Source organism: Podarcis melisellensis, assembly GCF_964234715.1.
Source record: "Podarcis melisellensis genome assembly, chromosome: 6".
NCBI classification, from domain to species: Eukaryota; Metazoa; Chordata; class Lepidosauria; order Squamata; family Lacertidae; genus Podarcis; species Podarcis melisellensis.
This window is the reverse complement of record NC_138538.1, coordinates 7,586,304-7,612,010: the sequence shown is the minus strand read 5'-3', so window position 1 is coordinate 7,612,010 and position 25,707 is coordinate 7,586,304. Positions and strand designations below refer to the sequence as shown.

Genomic DNA, 25,707 nt, shown 5'->3' with positions numbered 1-25,707 from the left:
TGACAGTGGAATTTGCTGCCAAGGAGTGTGGTGGAGTCTCCTTCTTTGGAGGTCTTTAAGCAGAGGCTTGACAACCATATGTCAGGAGTGCTCTGATGGTGTTTCCTGCTTGGCAGGGGGTTGGACTCCATGGCCCTTGTGGTCTCTTCCAACTCTATGATTCTATGATTCTAACCCTAGCAGTTCTCTCCAAGATCACCTTCCCCCATAATCTCAGATCAATTGTGTGAAATTTGCCAAGGTCAGTTTCCCAAAGGCAAGTCACCCATTCTCCAGACTCAGGCCACAACTGCCCATTCAAACTCAGTTGGCTCAGTTGGTAGAGCACGAGACTCTTTATTAATCTCAGGGCCATGGGTTCGAGCCTTGCCTTGGGAAAAGATTTATGCATTGCACGGGGTTGAGCTAGATGACCCCTGTGGTCCCCCGGGATCACATTCACCCAGTGCTTTTCCAGCTGCACTGGCTCCCAGTGGAGTACAGGGTCAGGTTTAGGGTGCTGGTTTTGACCTTTAAAGCCCTATGCGGCCAAGGACCTACGTACCTATGGGACTGCCTCTCCTGGTATGCCCCGCAGAGGAACTTAAGGTCCACAAATGACAACATTTTGGAGGTCCCAAGTTGCAAGGTGGTTAGATTGGTCTCAACTAGGGCCAGGGCCTTTTCAGTACTGGCCCCGACTTGGTGGAACGCTCTGTCCCAAGAGACTAGGGCCCTGCGGGACTTGACATCCTTCCGCAGGGCCTGCAAGACAGAGCTGTTCCGCCTGGCCTTGGTTTGGACTTAGTCTGACTAAAAATTAAAGTTTAAAATTAAGTTTTAAATTACCAAATACCAAAAAAATAAGTTTAAAATTGGGGCTCATTTTATACACGGGTAGCGCTGAGGGCTGTTCTCTCTTAATTTGGAAAAAATAGGAGGCGTCTTATATATGGGGGCGTCTTATACACAGAAAAATACAGTAATAAATTCATACATTCCCTGACCCTTGATCATCCTGGCTGGGGCTAATGGGAACTAGAGCTCCACAACACTTCAAATATCCTGCTGAAAACATTTTCGTTTAAGCCAGCCACCCCAGACATATAAGTCTGACATGTTTTTAAATATGTGTTTCATTACACATAATTTTATTTTTTCTAACTGCTGCTTTTGTTTTGAAAACCCTTTAGGCTAGCCTTCCTTTCAACCCCTGATTTCAGCAGCAATTTTAATGCGCGTTTTATATTTTATACTTTAGCTTCACAAGTTTGGGCACAGAGATCCTGGTTATCGAGACCTTTGGGCCTTTTCGGTTGAGAAAGCACCTGCTGTTACGTTCCACTTCAAACGTACGTTAGCAAGCTAAAAAAATTAGAAGCTAATGCAATGTTTGCGTAGCAACGGAAAGAAGAGGCCTGCTGGATCAGAAGAAAGCTCCATCTCGTTGGGAATCCAGCTTTTCATAAAAACCTACCAGATGTGTCTGCAAAACCCAAAATTAGGGCAGGACAGCAACAACCTGCCTTCCATTGTCTGCCTCCAGCAACTGGTATTAAGATACACTGCACCTCCCCCTGGAGGTTCCGTTTAAAAAAAGGTAAAGGGACCCCTGACCACTAGGTCCAGTCGTGACCGACTCTGAGGTTGCGGTGCTCATCTTTTTTTAAAAAAAATTATTTAGTCGTTTTTTCAATACAAACAACCACAAAAAACACATACAACAAAAACCGCAATAACACTAATAACACAATTTAACATTTCAGATTTGAGTACTAATATACCTATGACTACACCTTTTTAACAATATTTCCCCACCTCTCATCCCCCTACTTCCCACCACTGTCCGACTTATCGCTTAAATATCCCTTCCAGATTTCTTCATATTTATCCATTCTTAATTTGCGTCGACATGCAATTCGTTCGTATGTGGCTAATCTGTCCATATTGTCAATGGAATCTTTTTGCGGCTCTTCCAATTCATCAGAACAAGTTTTTTTGCTTCTAATATGGCAGGATACATCCATGTGTGTTTTTGACCCCTTGTCATCTCCCACGTTTCCGGTATATGATTTAGAATTCAATTCAATTCCCCTAAATAGCAATTTCTTTTTATTACTCTTGCTATATATATCTTCACCTCGCACCAAAATGGTCTTATCGTCCGGCAGTTAATCATCATATGTATTAAGTTCGCATTTTTACTTCCACATCTCCAGCAGTTGTCTGCATTTGTTATTTTCCTCTCGTAAAGTTTTGCTGGAGTCCAGTGGACTCTGAATATTATTTTCTGCTGAATGCAGCTGTTATGGACAGACTAGTCTTCAAGAAAGGTAAAGGTAAAAGAACCCTGACAGTTACGTCCAGTGGCGAACGACTCTGGGGTCGCGGCGCTCATCTCGCTTTATTGGCCGAGGGAGCTGGCGTACAGCTTCCGGTTCATGTGGATCATGACTAAACCGCTTCTGGCGAACCAGAGCAGCGCACGGAAATGCTGTTTGCCTTCCCGCTGGAGCGGTATCTATTTATCTACTTGCACTTTGACGTGCTTTCGAACTGCTAGGTTGGCAGGAGCAGGGACCGAGAAACAGGAGCTCACCCCGTTGCGGGGATTCGAACCACCAACCTTCTGATCGGCAAGTCCTAGGCTCAGTGGTTTAACCCACAGCGCCACCCGTGTCCCTGGAGGTTCCATTTACCTACCCTGAAATTTAAATGTACATTGTTTTATCAAATCCCCTAACAAATTTAGCAATTGCAAGTGTGTGAGAGAGACAGTAGTTAGCAGACACCCACTCAGTGATTTTCTACATCTTTAAAGGTGACTTCATTTTGAAACTTCTGTGGACATCCCCTCCTGCATTTTCCTAGCCACCAATACTGTCTGTCTTGCATCCAAGCTATGTCCTGTATTCCCTGAAGGAGGTCACCAAGCATTAGCCCAGCTGTGCAGGACCGTCAAGAGGATTCACAGAAACTAATCTCCGCCAACACACCAACGCTGACTTGCTGAATTTCAAGGTGGTCACATGACAGGCTCAGAGGGGTCACCTGACTAGCTTCCGCATTAAGGAAGGCTCCAGCCCAGCCAGGAGAAGGGAAGGGAATATAAAGAGATCTGGTGGGTAGAAAGAGAAGAGGAAAGAACAGGACCTCCACATTTCTGAAAAGAAATGCTATTCAGAAAAACAGAGCGTCTCTGTCTGAGCAGCGAAAGACAACACCACGGAGGCAAAATTCAGTAGCGAAATCACTTTTGCAAGTTACGCATCACAAAACCTGAACGCTTTGACCTGCGCAGGTTATGCACATAAAGCCAATTTGCATGTGTCACCTTATTATGTATAATTTGTTCTGCACCCCGTTTCCTTCGCTCTCACTTTCCCACCAGCTTCTGAGGCAATCTGCAAGGAAAATTCAAGCTTATCCCTGCAGTCCGAAAGGCTAAGAGGTTGCATTTCCGAAAGGAGACGTACTCACGCCACTGGAATTTACATCTAACGCCAAGTTCTCCATTTGTTCATGGGACTGTGGAATCGCAGGAAACATACCCTCTTTGACCAGTGATGGCCAAACTTGGCCCTCCAGCTGTTTTTTGGGACTACAATTCCCATCAGCCCTGACCACTGGTCCTGTTAGCTAGGGATGATGGGAGCTGTAGTAGCTGAGACTAACTTCTTTAATCTCAGCTCTGCCTCTAGTTTGTATTAATGCACCTGTTATAGCGGGCTGCCTTACAAGGTTGTTGTTGAAAGCGGCTGAGATGATGTATGTGAACTGCTTTGAGCACATAGGAACAGCTCTATAGAGCACTAAGAATAATAATCTCTTACAGAAATTTAAGTAACCAAGCAATTCTCTCTTTATTTGCTCTTACAACCTACTTTTCCTCAAAAGAGTTGAACATAAGACTACAAGTGCTGCCGCCGCCCCCAATTTTTACCCTCAACACCCCTGGAAGTTTAGTTAGGCTGAGATACCGTGGGTAGCCCAAGGTCAGACAGTGAACTTCATGGCTGGCTAAGGATTTGAACCCAGATCTGCCCAGTCCTAGGCCAGTCACACCATACATACATAATTTTGTTTGTATGCCACCTTTCCAAAGTTCAAACCATGCTCAAGGCAGCTTACAACACAAAAAAGACACATAAACAAACGCAACGAAAGCAGCCATAAGCAATAAATAAAACATAAAAAAAATGCATAAAGGAACTGAAAAATTTACATGTAAATCGTAAGATCTAAAACAAAGATACAAAAAGTTAGTATCGATAACAACAACAACCCCATCAACAAAAATCCCTAAATGATAGCCCAGCACCAAACATTTACAGCAGTGTCATTCTACTTTCTCCCCAAAGAATTATGGGGAATGTAGTTTGTCCAGGGTGCTGAGTTTTGTAAGGAGACACCTATTCCCCTATTCCCACAAAGGCTCTCTAGCTAGTTGGCACCATTATCTGAAAGACTGCCTCCTTTCTTTTAAAGACGGGTGTGAAAATCAGTGGACACTGTTGGTACTGCCACTGCCTTCTGATGTTTTTGGGGAGGTGACAGTCCAGCAGAGGTCACACTCTCAAGACTGTGATCCCTCAAGGACCACCTCTCCCCATATGAACCAACCCAGACCCCGTGATCATCATCTCAGACCCTTCTTCGTGTGCCCCCTCCACAAGAGGTCCGAAGGGTGGCAACACAAGAACAGGGCCTCCTTTGTGGTGACTCCCCGTTTCTGGAATGCTCTCCCCAAGGAGGCACCAGGTGAAAACTTCCCTCTTTAGGCCTTAGGCCTTTAACTATCTGTGTGGCCTTTTAGAAATAGGCAGAATGCTTTCAATGTATTCGTTTTTCCTCTCGGTTTCAGGTAACTATTTTTGGGGGGGCGGGTTGTCTCTTTGGTTATGCACTTTCGGCCCCACCCTATTCTCCTGAATGTGATCTGTTTTGACTTGACGTATTCTTAAGTTGCTGGGACCCTCACGGAGGAGGGCAAGTAAAAAAATGTAATTATTAAATTTTGGCAAGCCCAGAGACTCACAAACGTTGGAGGAACTGAAAACGGTCAGAAGCTGTGGAGTTACAAACTGATGCAGAGAATAAAATTGCTTACTAGGGAAATGCTGAAGTCGCCCTTTGGGGCGCCTCAGGGTCAATTTTTTACGGTAGCCCAAATCTCAGTTGTACGGGTGTATGCATACATCTCAATTTTAGCTCATCAGCTATTACTGCTATCTGCTCCAATTGTATACAGTGGTACCTTGGGTTACATACGCTTCAGGTTACAGACGCTTCAGGTTACAGACTCTGCTAATCCAGAAATAGTGCTTCAGGTTAAGAACTTTGCTTCAGGATAAGAACAGAAATCGTGCTCTGGCGGCGCAGCGGCAGCAGGAGGCCCCACTAGCTAAAGTGGTGCTTCAGGTTAAGAACAGCTTCAGGTTAAGAACGGACCTCCGGAACGAATTAAGTACTTAACCCAAGGTACCACTGTATTTTATCTTTATGAACGCTGTTTTTATTGTGTTATGTTATGTGAGCTGGTCTTTGACTGTAATAAATGAGTGACTACTTTGTTGACCAGAGAAAGCCCCAGTTCATACTTTTCAAAATCCCCCCCCCCCAAAAAATGTGGAACATCTCATCGCTATATCCACATGATGCCCCAGTCCTCCAGAAGGCCCTCACATGCCCTTTCTTTCCCTCAAAATGGAGGAAAGGAAATCCTTCCCAAGAATTGGACATCAATGCAGATGCCTCAGCACAATACAGTGCTACTTGGTTTTAGAGCGTCTCGGAAGCCAAACAGTTTGGTTTTCAAACGCCAAAAACCCTAAGTAAATGCTTCCGTTTTTGAATGCACCTCAGAAGTCAAACAGCTTCCGCTGCATTTCTCCCCCCCCCCCTTCCCAATTTTCTCCATTGACTTTGCAAACCGCCCATTGCGCCTTGGTTGTCAAACATTTCGGAAGTCGAACAGTCTTCCGGAACGGATTGCGTTCAACAACTGAGGTATCCCATGCAACTGCAGTGATGGGTCAACTCTAGAGGCGGACATTATCTATCTATCCATTTCAGTTTCTCTCAATTTCCCACTCTGAATTTGAGCTCCCCACATTTCTGCATAGCTGTCAATGTTGCCCCTTTTTTTTAAGGGAAATTCCCTTATTCCGAATAGGATTCCTCGCAAGAAAAGGGAAAAGTTGACAGATATGCATTTCTGCATCGTCGCAAAATATCTGTCAGGTTTTTGTGAGCATTCCTCCTAACATAGGTGGTTCTGCTGCATCTAAAAGTTCTGGGAACCAGATTGTAGGGGAGGCTCAGCTTTCAATCACTAGCCCAGCAACGTCCCACTAGACACAGATTTGCAACAACATACTGCTGCCACGTCTCGCTTGACCTCCATATTTAGGAAGTATAAATTCCAAAATGACGTCACCCTGTTTTCCCCAAACCTATTTTTAATTAGATTGTTCAGTGTCATCTCTCCAACACGGGCGCTTGCCGACATTCAGCTGTCTGGGCTTTGGGTACGCTGATTAAAATAATTGACTAAGAAAGCTTTTAACAGGCGGTGGCAAACGATTACTTGTTTGGTTTGCAGAGTGCTACACTACCAGTGCTGGGCCTGCCCTCACAATAACTCTGTGAACTCAGCCACCATTATTCCCATTTCACAGACATTGCAACTGAGGCCGAGGGGCGCAGCCGGACAGCAGCTTCTTCTGCTCCCAGATACAACCCGGAATAAAGGCTGTGAGGTCATCAGAATAATCGTATTTCACATCATTGTATTCAAGTAGCTATTTAAGCCTCCTTTAGTGGAGAAAGGGGCTCTCTCTGATGCTCTGATTATTGCACTAGTTTTACTGGTATACAAACTGCCTCTGGATCTTTTCCGGGCAATTGTTAAGATCCGATTCAGTCAGGAATGTCAGGTTTTCGCAAGGCACAGCCCCGTACAGGACAGCCTCTCCCCATAGGCTCAGCGTTCGAAAGTCACCAGGCGCATTTTGCTCCTGGCTATCGGTCACTTGCGACCAAGTGAAGATGCCCAGGCGCCAGGATGACATCTGACGTCTCCACCATCTGGAGGTGCAGGCCTGAGGGTCCCTGGATGTTGATTGTTTTCACACACCAGAAACACATCCTGTAGAATTCTACCTGTTATGTTCTATCTGCCCAAGGAGAATGAATTTCAGGAACCAAAAAGTTGTATTGAAAAACAAGACTTTAGCGACATCTGGCCCAAAAATGGCAACTAGGCGGTTTCGTTTTGGCGACTGTAACCCTGGTTTAAGGAGCCATTGGGCACCTACTGTAGCTTATATATATCTGAGTTTCGTGTATATATTTATATAAGCTACAGTAGGTGCCCAATGGCTCCTTAAACCAGGGTTACAGTCGCCAAAACGAAACGCCTAGTTTACTCTGGTTTACTCTGAGTGAAACTTAATTGGCTACCACCCTCAGAAAGAACCCTTTCGATGTCAGCAGGCAGCGCCAACCATTGGCTCCCAGTACGTTTCCGAGCACAATTCAAAGTGTTGGTGTTGACCTTTAAAGCCCTAAATGGCCTCGGTCCAGTATACCTGAAGGAGCGTCTCCATCCTCATTGTTCAGCCCGGACACTGAGGTCCAGCACCGAGGGCCTTCTGGCGGTTCCCTCATTGCGAGAAGCAAAGCTACAGGAAACCAGGCAGAGGGCCTTCTCGGTAGTGGCACCCGCCCTGTGGAATGCCCTCCCATCAGATGTCAAAGAGACAAACAACTACCTGACATTTAGAAGACATTTGAAGGCAGCCCTGTTCAGGGAAGTTTTTAATGTGTGACATTTTAATGTATTTTTAATATATGTTGGAAACTGCCCAGAGTGGCTGGGGAGACCCAGCCAGATGGGCGGGGTACAAATATATTATTATTATTATTATTATTATTATTATTATTATTATTATTATTATTATTACTACTACTACTACTACTGCTGCTGCTGCTGCTGCTACTATTGGACTAGCAAGCCATCACATAGAATTCTATCTGTGATATTTTATCTGCCCATGGAGAACAAATTTCGGGAAGCAGAAAGTCGTGTTGAAAATACAACTTTCAAGCAGCCAAAATGGCTCCCAAAATGGCAACTAAGCATTCTTAACCCTGGTTTAAGGAGCCATTCAGCATCTAGCTTATATATTTGAGTTTCTAACACTGCCTAGGCTCCACCTGGCCTGCCTTAAGACTCCCTCTTCAAGCCAACCCTTCTCGTATTCACAACTCAACTTGGTCCTGGGAGATGACGACGGAGGAGCTTCTCCAGCTTCGATTGGACCCAACTGGAGCTGCAAACCTCATGTGAACACAGCCTAGCACCGCCCTCCAGAGACTTACATTGGGAGACGGCTCCAGCATGTTATCGCCATGCCAGCCAGAGATGGGCACAAAGGGAACGGTCGCTGGGTTGTAGCCGATCTTCTTGATGTAGGCGCTGACTTCCTTGACGATCTCATCGTAGCGCTTCTCGCTGTATGGTGGTTCCGTGGAGTCCATCTTGTTAATGCCCACGATGAGCTGCTTGACGCCCAGGGTGTACGCCAGGAGGGCATGTTCGCGGGTCTGGCCGTTTTTGGAGATGCCGGCTTCGAACTCGCCTACCCCAGCAGCCACAATCAAGACGGCACAATCGGCCTGCAGGAAAACAAGGCACAGACACACTTAGGAACTGCTTGCAAAGATGGGCCCACAGCTGAGGTGCTCCGAAAGCCAAGTCTGTCGTTTCGGTACGTCGTTTTCACACGACCGTTTGCAAAATGTCACAGGAGAATTTCCCCGTTTCACTTTCTCTCCATTTCTCGTTTCTTCCCCCCAATCTTAAGTTCCACTTTTCCACATCGGCTCGCAATTTTTTAAAGAAGTCCTGGTGAAACTTTTATCAGTGTTTTGTAAAATAAAATTAAAAAATAGCATCTAGCATTTTAGTGCAAACGTCTCCCAATACGCATATTTTTTTGCCAAGCAATATACAGCGGTACCTCGGGTTAAGAACTTAATTCGTTCTGGAGGTCCGTTCTTAACCTGAAACTGTTCTTAACCTGAGGTACCACTTTAGCTAATGGGGCCTCCCGCTGCTGCCGGAGGCCGATTTCTGTTCTTATCCTGAAGCAAAGTTCTTAACCTGAAGCACTATTTCTGGGTCAGCGGAGTCTGTAACCTGAAGCGTATGTAACCTCAAGCGTATGTAACCTGAGGTACCGCTGTACAGCGGTACCTCAGTTTTTTAACGTCACCGCTGATGAACATTTCGGTTTCTGAACGCCGTAAACCCGGAAGTAAATGCTTTGGTTTTCGAACTCGCCTCAAAAAGGCCATGCGGCTTCCACATTGAGTTTTCCCTATTTATTGAGGCTTCCATAATGAGTTTTCGAATGTCTCAGAACTTGAACGGTCTTCCAGAACAGATTACGCTCGAAAACTGAGGTAACCAATGTATTGCATTTTTAAGTACATTTCTCATTTCTAAGCACTGTACAGGCAGCGACCGATTTGCACTGATTTGCGTGCAACTGATGCACACCCGATGCTCGGGCCCCTTTTGGAAGAAAGCAGAGCTAGGCCAGAACGAGGTGGGGGTTTTGCACTCTGCCGACACATGCGGGCGCCAGGAACAGAACCCTCATGCAAAAGGGTCGCCACCTGTACATAAAAAGAATCCATAGAAAATGGGGCAATAAAACAATAAAAATCCATCACAAAACCAAACTAAAGGCCTTAAGACGCCTGCTGGAATAAGAATGTCTTTGTCATTTGCTGGAGGTTCAACAAGGAGTGGGTCTGCCTAATCTCAGGTGGCAGGGAGTTCCGCAAGCTGAGGCTCACTATACTGAATGCACAGCCAATTTCAGCACACATTGTTTGGCTTGCGGATCTGCATTACAAAATTTGGAGGGGTGCGAGTTTCAAAAGATGACTGTGTTTCGGTTCATGTACTGTTTTATAAAGCAGATGGTGGGGGGGGGAGGGAAGAGAGCCACTTGCAGGAAAAGGTAGAATTTAACCACAATAAGTAAATAAACAAACGACGTGTCTTGGGATACAGCAGCACCCCCTGAGATTTCCTAAACAAAACAGGTACATATTGGGCTCCTAATATCCCATCTTCCCTTCCAATATTGTAACTCAACAAGTTCTACGAACTGTTGGCTCGATACCTGAAAACTGATAGTACCATCTGCTCCTATAAATAGTTGATGGCTCCTTTAGGGAGTCTGTCCTTTTTTACTCCCAGGAAAGCAAAGAGGGGAGAGCACGCTCCAAATGCATTTTTAAGAATTTCTACGGCCCCTTTCCAACGCACAAAGCTTCGCCATTTGGCCAGCCAGAGTGCAAAGCTAGACCGGGTTCCTAGGACTTCCATTTTTTAAAAAATCCAGGTCACACAGTTCTGCTGGCAGGGACCCATCCAGGATAAAAGGATTCTGGCGCTCAGGGAACAACCCAAAGGTGTCCTCTGCCCCCTGCCCTGAGATGAACAGCCTCCCCTTTCTCACCTGCGAAGTCCCCGTGATCATGTTTTTGATGAAATCCCGGTGCCCAGGGGCATCAATGATGGTGATGTAGTACTTGGTGGTCTCGAACTTCCAGAGAGAGATGTCGATGGTGATCCCTCGCTCACGCTCAGCCTTCAGCTTGTCCAGCACCCAGGCGTACTTGAAGGAGCCTTTCCCCATCTAACAGGTTGGAGAAAGAGGGGAGAAGTTTTTGTAAGGGCTTTAGCTCAGTTAGTTAGAACATGGTGCTGATGATGCCAAGGTTGCAGGTTCAATCCCCCTATGGGACAACTGCATATTCCTGCATTGCAGGGGGTTGGTGATACTCATGTCCCTTCCAACTCTAAAATTCTATGAAAAATCCAAGTGCAATTTTTTATTATTATTATTATTATTATTATTATTATTATTATTATTATACCCCACCCATCTGACTGGGCTGCCCCAACCACTCTGGGCAGCTTCCAATATATATATAAAAACATAATAAAACATTACACATTAAAAGGCTTTCCAATACAAAGAATGCTGTTGAGGTGGTGATTTATTTTAAAGATATTTATTGAAGTTTCCAAAAAGTTATATAAAAATAAAAAATAACAAAAATACAAACAAAACACATACCACAACAAATATAATTTCAATCCCTTTTTTTCTTACACTTTACTTTCCCGACCTCCTCATACCTCCCCTTTCTGTATTCCAATTTCTAATTAATTAATCACAGCAAATCCCTCCCAAATTTTCTATTGATTTTCAATTTTTCTTTTCTTATTTGTATAATCATTACAGCTAGAAACCACCTAATTTCTAAACCAACATCGTTCTAACATTTGAGGTGGTGATTTATTTGGGAGAGGTGAGGAAACAGTCTGCATGATGCCCCAAACCCCTTCCAATTCTTGTGTTCCTGTATCTCTGAGGGTTTGAATGTACAGTCAAACCTCGGTTCCCGAACACCTCCGTTTTGGAACGTTTTGGCTCCCGAACGCCGAAAACCCGGAAGTAACTGCTCCGGTTTTGGAACGAACAGGTTCCAAGCTGTGTTTTTCTTTTCTTTTTCCCCCCATTGACTTTGCAGCCAGCCCATTGATCCTTGGAGCGGATTAAGTTCGAAAACCGAGAGAAAGCAAGCTTGCCAAATTGGTCCCTGGGCCTAGGCAGCGGTTATGGCTGGTTTTTTCAAGCACCACAATTAAGGAGGGACAGGGAACTCGCCAAAACGCATTTCGAGCACCTTTGTGCCACTGCCATTCTAGGGTAACGAGGGAGGCGTTCATGAAGAGTTGCTATTTTTCTAGAAAAACAACCAGATGCCTAAGGGAAGCCCATGGATGCCTATAGGACATTTCCTGTAATGCCTTTTTCAGTCTCTGCCTGCTAAGCTGTTGAAACCTCTTCCGACCTTTGAACCAACAACCTGGGAATGTTGTCAAATGCTTTCGCCGGCAGGATCCGTTCATGATGAGCGACAACCTACAGGGTCCCCAGCAGTAAAGGCCGGGTTAGGGTGTCCATGTGTCCTGCATTGCAGAGGACAGCCCTCTATCTCATGGGCAGGCAAACTAAGGCCCGGGGGCCGGATCCGGCCCAATCGCCTTCTAAATCCGGCCCGCGGATGGTCCAGGAATCAGTGTGTTTTGACATGAGTAGAATGTGTCCTTTTATTTAAAATGCATCTCTGGGTTATTTGTGGGGCTTGCCTGGTGTTTTTACATGAGTAGAATTTGTACTTTTATTTAAAATGCATCTCTGCATTATTTGTGGGGCATAGGAATTTGGTTGTTTTTTCCAAAATATAGTCCGGCCCCCCACAAGGTCTGAAAGACAGTGGACCGGCCCCCTGCTGAAAAAGTTTGCTGACCCCTGCTCTATCTGAAGGTTTTCCCCTATTTTTCAAGCTGTAGGGTCAGAGTCCGTTTGGAAGATTAAAAAGCAACTTAAGAAGGGACAGCAGGGGCTTTGAGGGTGCCCATCAAGGAGTTAGTTCTCTGCCCCACCACCACCACAGATTATGATCTTGAAGTCCCCAGCTTTCATTTTTTAAAAAACCTAAGTTTCTAGCATCTGTGGATTCTGAGATATGAGGGGGAATGGGCAAGCATTTATTTTCTCATCATTATTTGTGGAGGTGGAGATAACTAGCCTTCTGCATTCTCCTTCACCCTCCACCCCTTGGAAAAATTCCTGCAAACACCCAAAGTTATTCACCTGGAGAGCAGCTCAAGCAGGTATACAGGTTACCTGGCCCAGTCCTTCCCACTATGATGAGCTGCGCTGCACCTCCATTTAAATCTTAACAGTGCTTTACAAATTCACGTCCAAACATCTAAATTAGCGTGTGTGCACCTGCGCTTTAGTGATGACTTTCCTCTTTTTTGGGCAACAGGTGAGGCTGCTGCTAACCAGCTGCACCAAGGCTGGGCAGCTACAGGAAATGTCGGTCCAAGCCACATGTTAAAACTACACAATCTGCTCAAGACAATGTACAATAAAAACCAGTTTTAACCCACCCACCCCCGACAAAAAAAAGCAGACTTATTTAAAGCAACGATACAAAATAGGCACTGATGGCAGAGACCCATTCACTCGTCTGGGAAAGGCTGTCAGAACAAAAATGTCTTCAGTTGTTTTTGGAAAGTGTAGAGTGGGCGTAAATCATATTGGGACAGGAATGCCATTCCACAGTATATGGTCAGTAGCAACACTAAAAACCCCTGCTTCGAGTTAATTACAATTGCTAGTGTCTAAGAAATTAAAAGACACCTGCTTCTTGGGAGAAAAGTAATGACAAACCTAGATAGCATCTTAAAAAGCAGAGACATCACCTTGCCAACAAAGGTCCATATAGTTAAAGCTATAGTTTTCCCAGTAGTGATGTATGGAAGTAAGAGCTGGACCATAAAGAAGGCTGATCGCCGAAGAATTGATGCTTCTGAATTATGGTGCTGGAGGAGACTCTTGAGAGTCCCATGGACTGCAAGAAGATCAAACCTATCCATTCTGAAGGAAATCAGCCCTGAGTGCTCACTGGAAGGACAGATCCTGAAGCTGAGGCTCCAATACTTTGGCTACCTCATGAGAAGAGAAAACTCCCTGGAAAACACCCTGATGTTGGGAAAGATGGAGGGCACAAGGAAAAGGGGACGACAGAGGACGAGATGGTTGGACAGTGTTCTCGAAGCTACAAACATGAGTTTGACCAAACTGCAGGAGGCAGTGGAAGACAGGAGTGCCTGGTGTGCTCTGGTCCATGGGGTCACAAAGAGTCGGACACGACTAAACAACAACAACAACAACGTAGTGAGCAGAACAGACTTCTTTCAAGTTTTAAGTCTTATTTATATATATAATTTTTTGGTAAATTTTCTGTTTTACAATCTAAAATACTCATTTATACTTCCTTAAAGTATTAAGGACTTCCCTTCTCCTCTTTCCATGGTTCATTTTGCATATCATATATCCCTGCATATTTTACAAAAACTAAACCATTCATTATTCCATTACTGCATCCATCAAAACGTATTTACACTGCTGAACTTATCTTAATGCTGCCAACGTTTTGAGGTGTACAGATTTTCCCCATATATTCAATAAACTTTTTCCAATCTTCTCTAAACGTATGTTATTCTTGTTCTCTAATTCTATATTCTAAGTCTACAAGCTGTGCATATTCTGTCAGCTTAAGAAGCCATTCATCTTTGGTTGGGACCTCACTCTTCATCATTTTTTGGGCTAAAGAAACACAGGCTGCAGTAGTAGCATACATAAATAACCTTTTATGACACCTGGGAATTTCCGTCTGAATTATCCCCAACAGAAAGGACTTTTGAACTTTTTTTTTCAATAAACTGCCTCGGTCCAGTATACCTGAAGGAGCGTCTCCACCCCCATCGTTCTGCCCAGACACTGAGGTCCAGCTCCGAGGGCCGTCTGGCGGTTCCCTCCCTGCGAGAAGTGAGGTTACAGGGAACCAGGCAGAGGGCCTTCCCGGTGGTGGCACCCGCCCTGTGGAACGCCCTCCCACCAGATGTCAAAAAGAAAAACAACTACCAGACTTTTAGAAGACATCTGAAGGCAGCCCTGTTTAGGGAAACTTTTAATGTTTAACAGACTATTGTATTTTAATATTCTGTTGGAAGCTGCCCAGAGTGGCTGGGGAAACCCAGCCGGTTGGGCAGGGTATGTATAATAAATTATTATTATTATTATTATTCATTATGTATCATTTCCCAATACTCTTTCACCCTTTTACAAGTCCACCATGTGTGAAAGTATGTTCCCTCAACTTATTTGATCTCCAACACTTATCTGATTCCGTCTTATACATCTCAACAAGCCTTAAGTCTTAAATCCTTGATAAATATATTGCAACACAAAATGTTAAGTAGATGTCTCACACTACCTCTGAGGCTGTCCCCGAGGGGCATAATGTGCCTGTTAGGAGCTAAAGAATCATAGAATTGTAGAGTTGGGACCCCCAAAGGTCCTGTAGTCCAACCCCCTTCAAATGCAGGAAACTCAGCTAAAGCATCCATGACAGGTGGTCATCTAACCTCTGCTTCAAAACCTCCAGTGGCGGAAAGAAGCTGGAGGTGGAGTTATTCTGTAGCCGTGATAGGAATCCCTGAGACAGGCATCACACCATATCCGATTAATTAATAAAACTTGCGTTGTTCTCCTAAATCGGATGCCTGTCACCTTTGAGGAATAACCTGCCCAGTTTTCCTGCTGTAGTTAGGCCAGAAAGCTGCATAACGCCATGTTTCCTTCCATTCTCCCCACCAAAACGTCCCTATATTCCAACTCTCTATATGTTCTGTAGGGTTTCATTTCTACAGTGCTTGGAGAGCAATTTGATCCTGCAGTTTATATATCTTCTAAATATTCTGCACCCCAAGCAGTGTTCAGGAACCAGGATGAACCATATGCACTGAAAATGATTTGCACACATTTGCATATTTTCCATAAATTATTATTTTCAGCCCTCTGCAGCACAACACACAGCCCTACACCTGTTTAACTATCTGGACCAGAAAGCCACAAAGTGGACTTCAATATCACAAGGTCATTAATAATTTTATTACATAAACAACGACAGCAACCCAATTACCAGAGCAATTAACTGAACCTTGAAGAATCAAACCAGAATAAACCAACATTATTGGGCTGGGAGTGAAACCTTGATTCTGAATACAGTGGTGCCTCGCAAGACGAAATTAATTTGTTCCGCAAGTTTTTTCTTCTTGCGAGTTTTTCGTCTTGCGAAGCACGGTTTCCCATAGGAATGCATTGAAAATCAATTAATGCGTTCCTATGGAGACCGCCTTCAGACAGTCTGTCCCCGGACCTCTTCTGAAGGCTGGCGGGCGGGAGAAGGACTTTTCTCCCCACCGCCAGCCTTCAGAAGAGCCTTCTGAAGGCTGGCGGTGGGAAGAAAAGCCCTTCTCCCGCCGCCAGCCTTCAGAAGAGTTCCCCAGGGCTGCCTAGGCTGCAGATAGCAGGCTGCTGCCCGTCGCGAGGGGCGCTCTGAAGCAGAGCGCCCCTCGCCTGGGGCAGACATCTGCAGCTTGGGGAGCCCCACAGGAGTTCCCCGCAGGGCTCTCCAAGCTGCGGATAGCAGCCTGCTGCCCCACACGAGGGGCGCCGGGCAGACATCTGCAGCTTGGGGCTGCGGATAGCAGCCTGCTGCCCCGCTTGAGGGGCGCTCTGGCGGGGGAGAAGGGCTTTTCTTCCCACCGCCAACATTCAGAACAGCCTTCTGAATGTTGGCGGTGGGGAGGAAAACCTTCCTCCCAGCGCAAGTCTTCAAGACAGGTCCAGGAACAGAGGAGAAGCGCTTGGGAGGAGGGCTTTCCTCCCCACCGCCAACATTCAGAATGCTGTTCTGAATGTTGGCGGTGGGGAGGAAAAACCCTCCTCCCACCGCAAGCCCCGGGAACAGAGGAGAAGCGCTGTGCACCTTCCCCTCTGTTCCCGGACCTGTCCTGAAGGCTTGCGGTGGGAGGAGGGCTTTCCTCCCCACCAACATTCAGAATGCTGTTCTGAATGTTGGCGGTGGGGAGGAAAAACCCTCCCCCCACCGCAAGCCCCGGGAACAGAGGAGAAGCGCTGCGTGCCTTCTCCTCTGTTCCCGGACCTCCCACCGCAAGCCTTCAGGACAGGTCCGGGAACAGAGGAGAAGGCGCGCTGCACTTCCCCGCTGTCCCCGGAGATTTCCCTATGGGCTTTCGTCTTGCAAAGCAAGCCCATAGGGAAATTCGTCTCGCGAAGCCGCTAAAAAAATCGGAAAACCCTTTCATCTTGCGGGTTTTTCGTTTAGCGAGGCATTCGTCTTGCAGGGCACCACTGTACATAGCACCCGTAATAAATAAATAAATAAATAAATACTTTTGCTCAGGGAGTTGCTGGAATTAATCTGTTCCTTGCATTTAGCAGACCCAGTGTGACAGGTGGGTAGAGAAGGACAGATCCTGACCTGCAATTAACAAGGGTTTCCCTTCCAGAGAAGCACCATGACCCTCATCCCACCCTGTACAACCCAATGACGACGACAATTTATCAGGTTGACTAATCAGCCCATCCAGCTCCCGCAGCCGTCAAAATTGGTACATTCCGGCTGAAAAAATGGACTGCGCCGAAGCTTGCTGCATAATGTTATGAGTGTGTGACAAGCTTCTATTTAGCAAAATGCCTTTGCTCCTCTTTTCATCTGCCTATATTCGATTACCCGCAGAGATCGTGGGCCAAAAGAGGAAGAAAAAGGCCGTATTTTCTAGCCTAGCACAGTAACGGCTCTGTTGCAGAACTCGATACATCTCGAATTGGCTGGGCAGAAGGAGAAGTCATATTGTTTAAGGCCACAAAGGATGGGTTTCATTTTTTTAAGGGAGAGAAACTGCTACTATCTTCTGTTCCATAAGCCAAAGGACCCTATTCCATTACGTTAGCTCTCTAAAACAAAACAAAACCCTAGTTAAGCAGCACCTTTGAAAAATCTTATGAGAGCCAGACTCCATTTCCTACCAAAGCAATCGCATGGAAAGGAATACCCTCGCCACACACTGCCTTGCATCAGAAAATGGAGGCTGAGAGCACAGAGTCAATTGGCTATTAATAGCAGTTTCACGTCCCTCTGCATATTTCTGCCGTGCCAGCGAAGGTGCCACAAGGCTTGCCTGGCTGATTCAAAGAAACGACAGCTTATTTTAGAAGATACGAGACCTCGCTGCAGCTCGGCAGCTGGTACAGATCCCTTGCAAAGCTGCAGGGTCTAAGGTAGAGCTGTTTGCTCAGATAACGATGGGGGGCAGGCGACTGTTTGCAGCAATGGCGAGGCGACCACATCGAACGTGTTTTCAAAGTTCCGGCCACCACAAATTTTTGTATTTTTAAGTCTCTAGACCTCATGATGGCATGTTTAAACCTCGGGGCAAAAAACAAAAAAAGTCAGAGACATCTACTCGGTGCAAAATCATCTTGTCTGCCTGTGAAGATATTCTCATAGTTTATCTGTTCTATTAATTAAAACATAAATCCTGACCTCTCTTTATTTGGACAGCTAACATTTCACGTGAGCAAAATCCCGTTCGATTTTTTAAAAGTATCAGCTGGCAAAAAAATTGAATTGAAACCTTCGCCCCTCAAACAGTTTAACTGGGCTAAAGGTAAAGGGACCCCTGACCATTAGGTCCAGTCATGGCCAACTCTGGGGTTGCGGCGCTCATCTCGCTTTACTGGCCGAGGGAGCCGGCGTACAGTTTCCGGGTCATGTGGCCAGCATGACTAAGCCGCTTCTGGCGAACCAGAGCAGCGCACGGAAACGCCATGAACCAATTGTCCCTGCCCTTATTAGGTTGCCAGACATATCAGAACTCCACAGGTATGATAAAAGGATTATATTGAATAAGCATGAAAGCACCGTACGAAAAAGTTGGAATAGTTAAACAGAGAGGGAGCTTGACGTGGATGTAAACAACCAAGGTGGATGCACTGAGACTGCAGAAATGGGAAGGGTGTTGAAATAAAACACACACAAAATGGAACAATAGCTTAGGATACTATTCTCGGTGCTCAGGAAGGTAAAAGCGATTCAGGAAAGCCGGGGTGCTTTTTGACACTTGTGCATTTTGATCCGTGTTAAGCACTTTGGTCCCAACGGTTCAGGGACCAGAGGCAATTTGCAGCTGATATATCAAGACATTAAGGAATCTGCCCTTGGAAATAATATGCCCAGTATACTTGAGGGAACAGTCAAGAAGGTGCCATTAAAAGAGAATTTATTGTGATCCCTCTCTTGGTTCTTATATAAGGAGTCGGGATATGCGGCTGTGGGCAGTAACAGGCGTCGTCGTGAAATGGCGTCGCTCTTTCCTAAAGAGGAAATTTTTGGGGCCTCTTTTTGCCATTGCAAAAACAGGATGAAAAGAAACAAGGCCTGTTCATAAATATGTTGTCATTCCGTTTCCAAAACACATGCATAAATAAATAACCATGCACCGGAAAGTATTCTATGATCCACTTAAAATATGCAAAGTGCTGGACTTTCCACACACTGCCCTATTCTGCATAATTTATTCTGCTTCTAGGAAGGAACAGGGACATTGGTCTCAATCCACTAAGATTTTTGCAGGGCATTGCTACCCACTTATTTCAATGCCTGTCTTAAGGGCTGAAAACTTGCTAAGTTGTTGGAACAAAGGAGAGAAAACACAGCTGAATTTTGCCAACCCTCAAGCTCCATTCTCGCACGGTGCAATCACAGATTAGTGATCTGCTTTGTTTTGATGGTCACCTACCTATTTGTTACCTGCAAAGGTAGGAAATAGATGGGAAAGGGGTGTCTGGGAGGAATGGGGAACAAGCTTCCTGCAGTACCCTCACCACCCAGGTGACAATCAGGGCAAAAAGTGCCCTCTTTTCCACCAATCCCTGCCCCACAGACAAACACCTTGCAAATCCCTTTGGGGATCCCGATCTCTTGCCCATACAGCTCATGTAACCCAGCAGGCAATTTATAGTTCTAACTCCAACTGGCCTTACAATAACCTTGCAAGGTAGGCCAACTGAGCCTCGCACGGTTTACATTTTTTACTAGAAGCCCCCACGATCTAGCAAAGAACTGTAAATTTATAGCACAGGAGCTCAGAGTCAGGAACTAATGAGGCAGCTGTGTGGATGTCGTTGAGACCACAACTCCCATCACACCTTGCTGCCTGGGGCTTCTGGGAGTTGTAGTCCCAACAACATCTAAAGCAGTGATGTTGGCCCTCCAGCTGTTTGGGGACTACAACTCCCATCATCCCTAGCTAACAGGACCAGTGGTCAGGGATGATGGGAATTGTAGTCCCAAAACAGCTGGAGGGCCAAGTTTGGCCACCACTGATCTAAAGGGTTGCAAGTTCCCCAACCAGGCATTGCCATTTTCAATGCATCGCCTTGTTCTAAGAACCCAAGGAGGGGGCCTTGCAAGATGGTCCAATGTGGGAAACGTTTATTTTTTGCAAGAACTTTGGCAACCAGCAAGCAATAGGAATTTGGTCAGGACAATGTCCCTGATAGTCCATGCACTGTGCCCGCCCCCTGTCCAAACCTGAGATTCACCTGAGTTATTCATTATGATTATTTACATTGCACTATAAACAGGCATGACATTCTACCAAGTATGAGGACAGAGGTATTAGCAGTGCAAGAAGCTGCATTATCCTGAGTCACAGAATAACAGAAATGTAGAGTTGGAAGGGACGTGGGTGGCGCTGTGGGTTAAACCACAGAGCCCAGGACATGCCGATCAGAAGGTTGGCGGTTCGAATCCCCGCGACGGGGTGAGCTCCCGTTGCTCAGTCCCTGCTCCTGCCAACCTAGCAGTTAGAAAGCACGTCAAAGTGCAAGTAGATAAATAGGTACCACTCTGGCAGGAAGGTAAACGGCGTTTCCGTACGCTGCTCTAGTTCGCCAGAAGCGGCTTAGTCACGCTGGCCACATGACCCGGAAGCTGTACGCCGGCTCCCTCAGCCAATAAAGCGAGATGAGCGCCGCTACTCCAGAGTCGGCCACGACTGGTCCTAATGGTCAGGGTCCCTTTACCTTTACGAACAGGCATGGCATTCTACCAAGTATGAGGAGAGAGGTATTAGCAGTGCAAGAAGCTGCACTATGCTGAGTGACAGAATAACAGAAATGTAGAATTGGAAGGGAACCCAATGGGGAATCTAGTCCAACCCCCAGCAATGCAGGAAACTCAGCTAAAGCATCTAAGACAGATGTCCATCCGACCTCTGCTTAAAAACTTCCAAGGAAGGAGAGTCCACAGCCTCTTGAGGGAGGCCTTTCTACTGTTGAACAGCTTACTGTCAGAAAGCTCTTCCTGATGTTTAGTAGGAGTCAGACCACTGGTCCATCTACCTCAGTACTCTCTACCCTGGCAGGCAGCGTCTCTCCAGAGTTTCAGATGGGGAGCCTTTTCCCGCATTTATCCAGAGATGCAGAGGACTGAACCTCTGTTCCTTCTGTATGCCAAGCAGACACTCTACCGCTGCCTAAGAAGCTGCCTTATCTTGACTCAAACCAAAGATCCACCTAACTCAATATTGTCTACACAGGCTGGCAGCAGCTCCAATTTTAACTTGAAGTTGACACTGGAAAAGGCAACAGAAGAGTGGTGACAGAGACGGAGGAACAGGTAGACAGAGTAAGAATATGCATTTATTCCAGTTGCATGAGCTGGCAGAGGGTGGGGAGAATTAAGGGAAGAAGGCATCCATCTTTCCTGGTTTAAGCCCAGAAATAGGTCACACAAGCTGAGGATGCTCAGTTAACAACCACTCTTGGGTGGTCTGTCTTACTATAGGGGTAGGGAAGGAAAGGGCAAAGGGGGATTCCCTCTCACTGACCCCTTCCTCCTGGAGAAGGGAGGGGGAGACTGTAGGTAGAGAAGTGGAGAAGGTTCAGAAGGGGATTTCCTTCTTCCCTCATTTCATCTCATCTCATCTCCCCTATAACCCCTCACCTGATGCTCCCATTTTAAAGATGCATCACTGAGGCTAAACTCACATGCCCCAGGCGTCACAATTTATCCGTGGGCTCACATCAAACACTAACTCCTTTCCTTCCCGCTACAGAACATCACCAACGGATAAAGGATACTACTTTTGGCAGCAGAAAACGAAAGGAGTCCTGTGATAAAGGAATCAGCGAAACTCAAACCACATAACCTGTTTCTTGAGCATCGGTCCTCAACGATTTGCACTTAAGTCAGCAGGCAGGTTTTATGATGCTGGCTGTTTACTGAGTATCCATTCTGAATTGGAAACTCAATTCCCAGCCTCTTCAGGCGGGGCCGCGGAAACAGACTTCTGACTCAAAACCTGTCAGTCATTGTGTAGACAATCCTGATCTAGGTAGACCAATGGGCAATTTGTAATTCCTTTATGAAGACCAAGTTGGAAGTCCCGATGTTCTAGACAAGCTTTTTTCCGGAGCTGTTTTTTAAGACTGGATGTTAAGCGAAGCAAAATAAAGAGGGTCAGGGGAGAGAGAAAAAGATGGATGCAATGGAACGAGTCAAGAAGGATGCTTTGTCTATAAGAAGTGGCCATCTCTCCATCGGAGGGTTGTGCAAGAGAGGTTTCTGGTGGCCTAGACTCATTGTCTGGGGTCCAAGGTATGCTTTTTATGAAATCAGGGGAAAGACTGCAGCGGATACCAGTCTGGCCAAGTAACTAGACAGCTAAGACCCTCAATTCTTGGGTATCAGAAAACAGCCAGCGTTGCGAAATGGTTCAGAGTGTTGCACCCTGGGAGACCAGGGTTCAACTCTGCTCTCAGTCATGCACTTCACTGGGTGATCTCGAGACAGCCTAGCCTACCTCAAAGGGGTGTTATCAAGACAAAGGTGGATTAAAGGACGATCACCTAAGCTGCGTTGAGCAACTTGGGGGGCAGGAAGCCGGATATTAAGGTAATAACTAATAACAAAATACAGATTCAGTCAACAACAAGAACTAGAGCTGGTTCTGACAATATGTTGTGGAAGGTTCCCCACCATTCTGCGCCTCCCACCCCCCCCCCCCCGGAAGAATCTCAAGTGGGGACCATTAGAAAATGAGTTTAGGAAGGAAACACATCTGCTCACTTAAGTTAAGATAGCCCTCTGGAGTGACCAGTTGTCTTGCAGGACTTAGGCAAAGTAACATCTGCCCCACTTTTTGAGGGTCTGCTACAGAATTTTCAGCACAGCTGGTGTCCTCTGGTCTCTTCTGGCTTAAGTCTGAAGTGTAGCTATGCCCTAATTCAGACTATACAGGCCCATATTTATTTGGTGCGGCTACCAAAGACTGTAACGGGCTCTGTCTCCTGAGCCTCTTGCCCTCAAAGAACAGCTGAGCCTAAGACAAAGATGGGGACCAGATATTTCCGGGAATTGCTGTAGCTCGGTGGAACAGCACTGGCATCTCACGCAGAAGGTCCTAGGTTCAAATCCTGGCAGAGGTGGGAAAGAACCCCTGCCTCAAGCCCTAGACGATACTGATCTAAACAAACAAGGTATTTATTCGGCACGGTTTGTCCCTAAGTTGCTTGACTACATCCACAACATCCTTTAACAGTCATGGCTTCCCTCAAGGAATCCTGGGAAATGTAGACTGCACACGGCGCTGGGAACTATAGCTCTGTGGAGGATCTCCTAACCACCCTCAACAACCGTAACAGGCAATAACAGAAACGTGCAACACAGCACCTCTGGGCATGTGCAGAATGCATTCCCCTCTCCAATGAGCAACTACAGTCCACTCTCTCTAAAGTAACGGCAGCCAGAATGTCCAGATCAGGGAGCGCGGAAGCAGACACAGGTCACTCCCCCAGAACTGAGTAGGAGATCTGTTGATTGTTAAGGGTGCTGGGAATTGTAGTTTTCTATATGGGTAAACTAAAGTTCCCAAGATTCTTGTGGAGGGAGGTGTCCATAGATGAGCGTTTTGTTCGAGATCAGGGTCTGACTGGTCACCTAAAGGAAAGGAGGGAATTATATCGGAAAGCAATCTCGCAGACTTCTCTCTGGCTCTCAGTAGTAGAGGGAGGCCTTGTGCATCGCAGCTATTTCATCCTTTTAACTGGTGATACCGGAGATTGAAATCAGGGGATTCTGAACCCAAAGCACATGGTCTATACTACTGAGTGCCAAGCTGACACACGGTGCTGTGTTATTGGGCAAGTTAATCAGGGTGTAGGTGGAGAGCAGTGATTGGAAGATTCTGCATTTCAGCAGAGAGCTAAACTTAAACCTTCTGGCCTTTTCCACCACTATGATTGGGCTGACACTGGGTGCAGAATCTCATAGCTCCATTTGCAAAAAAAATATTTTAAAAAGCCCCTAGTCTGTATAGGTGCAAAAATAAGTTCGAAAGTAAGTGGGGGACCTGATTTGGAACTGAGCTTTAGAGTCCTACGCAGCTCTTTTCCCAATACCCCTCCCTCCAACAGAATAATAAAAAAGTAAAGAAATGTACATTAAATTATGCAAAATAATTTTGCAATTCGGCACAATTCACAATTTTGCTGCTTTTGGTGCAAAGCTGAGGTTTCCCAGGCAAAGTTTTCCCCTTCGTTATTATTATTATTTAAGAGTTAAGGTTCATTATTATTATTATTATTATTATTATATATTCAGGGGTGGCAATTTTGCCAAAAGAGCACATCATCACAAGCATTAGCCTCAGAAGAAAACAAACAAACATGGTTTCCAACCTACATTGCTCAAGCAAAGAAAAGGGGACCTGAGACCACAAACCAAAATGCCACCAGCACAAATGTGCTACATGTTCAGGTGTGGCCAACGCCAAAGGAAGATGGGGGGTGGGGACAGTTTCCACTGTCACCCCCTTCCCTGTTTGGGCCTATCTTGTTCGGATAACGAATCGGAAAGTTGCAAGGGGAGGCAGGCCTGGGAAATATATTGCGGTATCGTGGTGGAAATCAGAAAAGGAACCTATGAAAAAGCACGGGAGACACGATACATAGCAAATATTCTTCTAGACGTGGGAAGCGGCAGGCGACAACTGCTCCTATTCCATCTCGTACTCTAGTTCCAGAGAGAGAGAAAAGAAGGGCAAACTTGAAGGTCAAATTGTACGCATGTGTGCCTTTTGAGCCTTACCTCGGCGGCTTCCTTCTCAAATTTCTCAATGGTCCTTTTGTCGATGCCCCCACATTTGTAGATGAGGTGGCCGGTGGTGGTGGATTTCCCGGAGTCCACATGTCCTATGACAACAATGTTGATATGGGTCTTCTCCTTCCCCATCTTTCCTCTCCTCGGGATCTGTGATCGGCAGGCCGGCGCTTGCGGAGGGATGGAGAGCTCAGCAGCGGCTGTGACCAGCGAGGCGGCGGCTGCTGCAAAGAACCGTGCGAGAGAGGAGGAGATCAGGAGTGTCGCCAGGAGCAACAGGAGCACAACACAACAGCCAGACACGCAACTGCCACAGAGCCTTTTCCAGCCCCGGGGTGTGTGCGTGTTTGTGTTTTTGCATCTTTGTCTGGGGTTTCCTGTCGCAAAGTTAAGCCTGTGCTTTAGCCATCAGATCTATCGCTGGATAAACAGCAGGCAGAATGTAGGCCAGACAGGAGGAGGATTTTCTGTCTGCCATGGGAGAAATCCGCCCCGACTCTAGCTGGGAAAAGGAACCCCTGTTTTTTGTTTTGTTTTTTCCTTCTGGGTCCACCCCACTGACACCAGTGGCAACCCCATTGCACTGTAAACCAGAGATGCCTGCGCAACCTCCTTCTCGCCCCAAAATTGCCTTTTTAAAGAACTGGTAGCCTCTCCTAAAAACCCCTTTCCCAAATAAGCTACGTTTGGTTCCACCACGCTTGTGCACAAAGTGTGCTTTCATTCCCATGCACCCCAGGTATATAATAATTGCAAGAACTCCTTCATTGCACTTAATCCCACGGACTACGCTTTCCTAAGCAACGGAAATGATCTCTTTCAGCTTCTGCCTTCTGGAAGAAGATACAGGGTTATAAAGACCAGGACTAGCAGCCTGAGAAACAGTTTCTACCCCAATGCAATTCTGGTTTTAAACGCAGTACAAGGAGTCTCTATAGTATATTGTATTTTAAAATGGAGTTTTTAGGGGGTTTTGAATTTCTTATGTAGATTTTTCAATTTCATTGTTCTGTATGGGACAAT

At 46.0% G+C, this 25,707-nt stretch overlaps 1 protein-coding gene across 1 annotated transcript in view; it reads right to left on the bottom strand.

Annotated features, from left to right (window-relative positions):
* EEF1A2 (eukaryotic translation elongation factor 1 alpha 2) overlaps positions 1–24,919 on the bottom strand; it is a 33,732-nt gene extending 8,813 nt beyond the window's left edge. The window contains exons 1-3 of the mRNA XM_081917057.1: positions 24,673–24,919; positions 10,521–10,700; positions 8,365–8,661 (exon numbers count right to left, since the gene is read on the bottom strand). Of these exons, the coding sequence (XP_081773183.1) occupies positions 8,365–8,661; positions 10,521–10,700; positions 24,673–24,816 (621 nt within the window). The 5' untranslated portion in view covers positions 24,817–24,919. The remainder of the gene's footprint in view (positions 1–8,364; positions 8,662–10,520; positions 10,701–24,672) is intronic.
* Between the last annotated feature and the right edge of the window lie 788 nt (positions 24,920–25,707).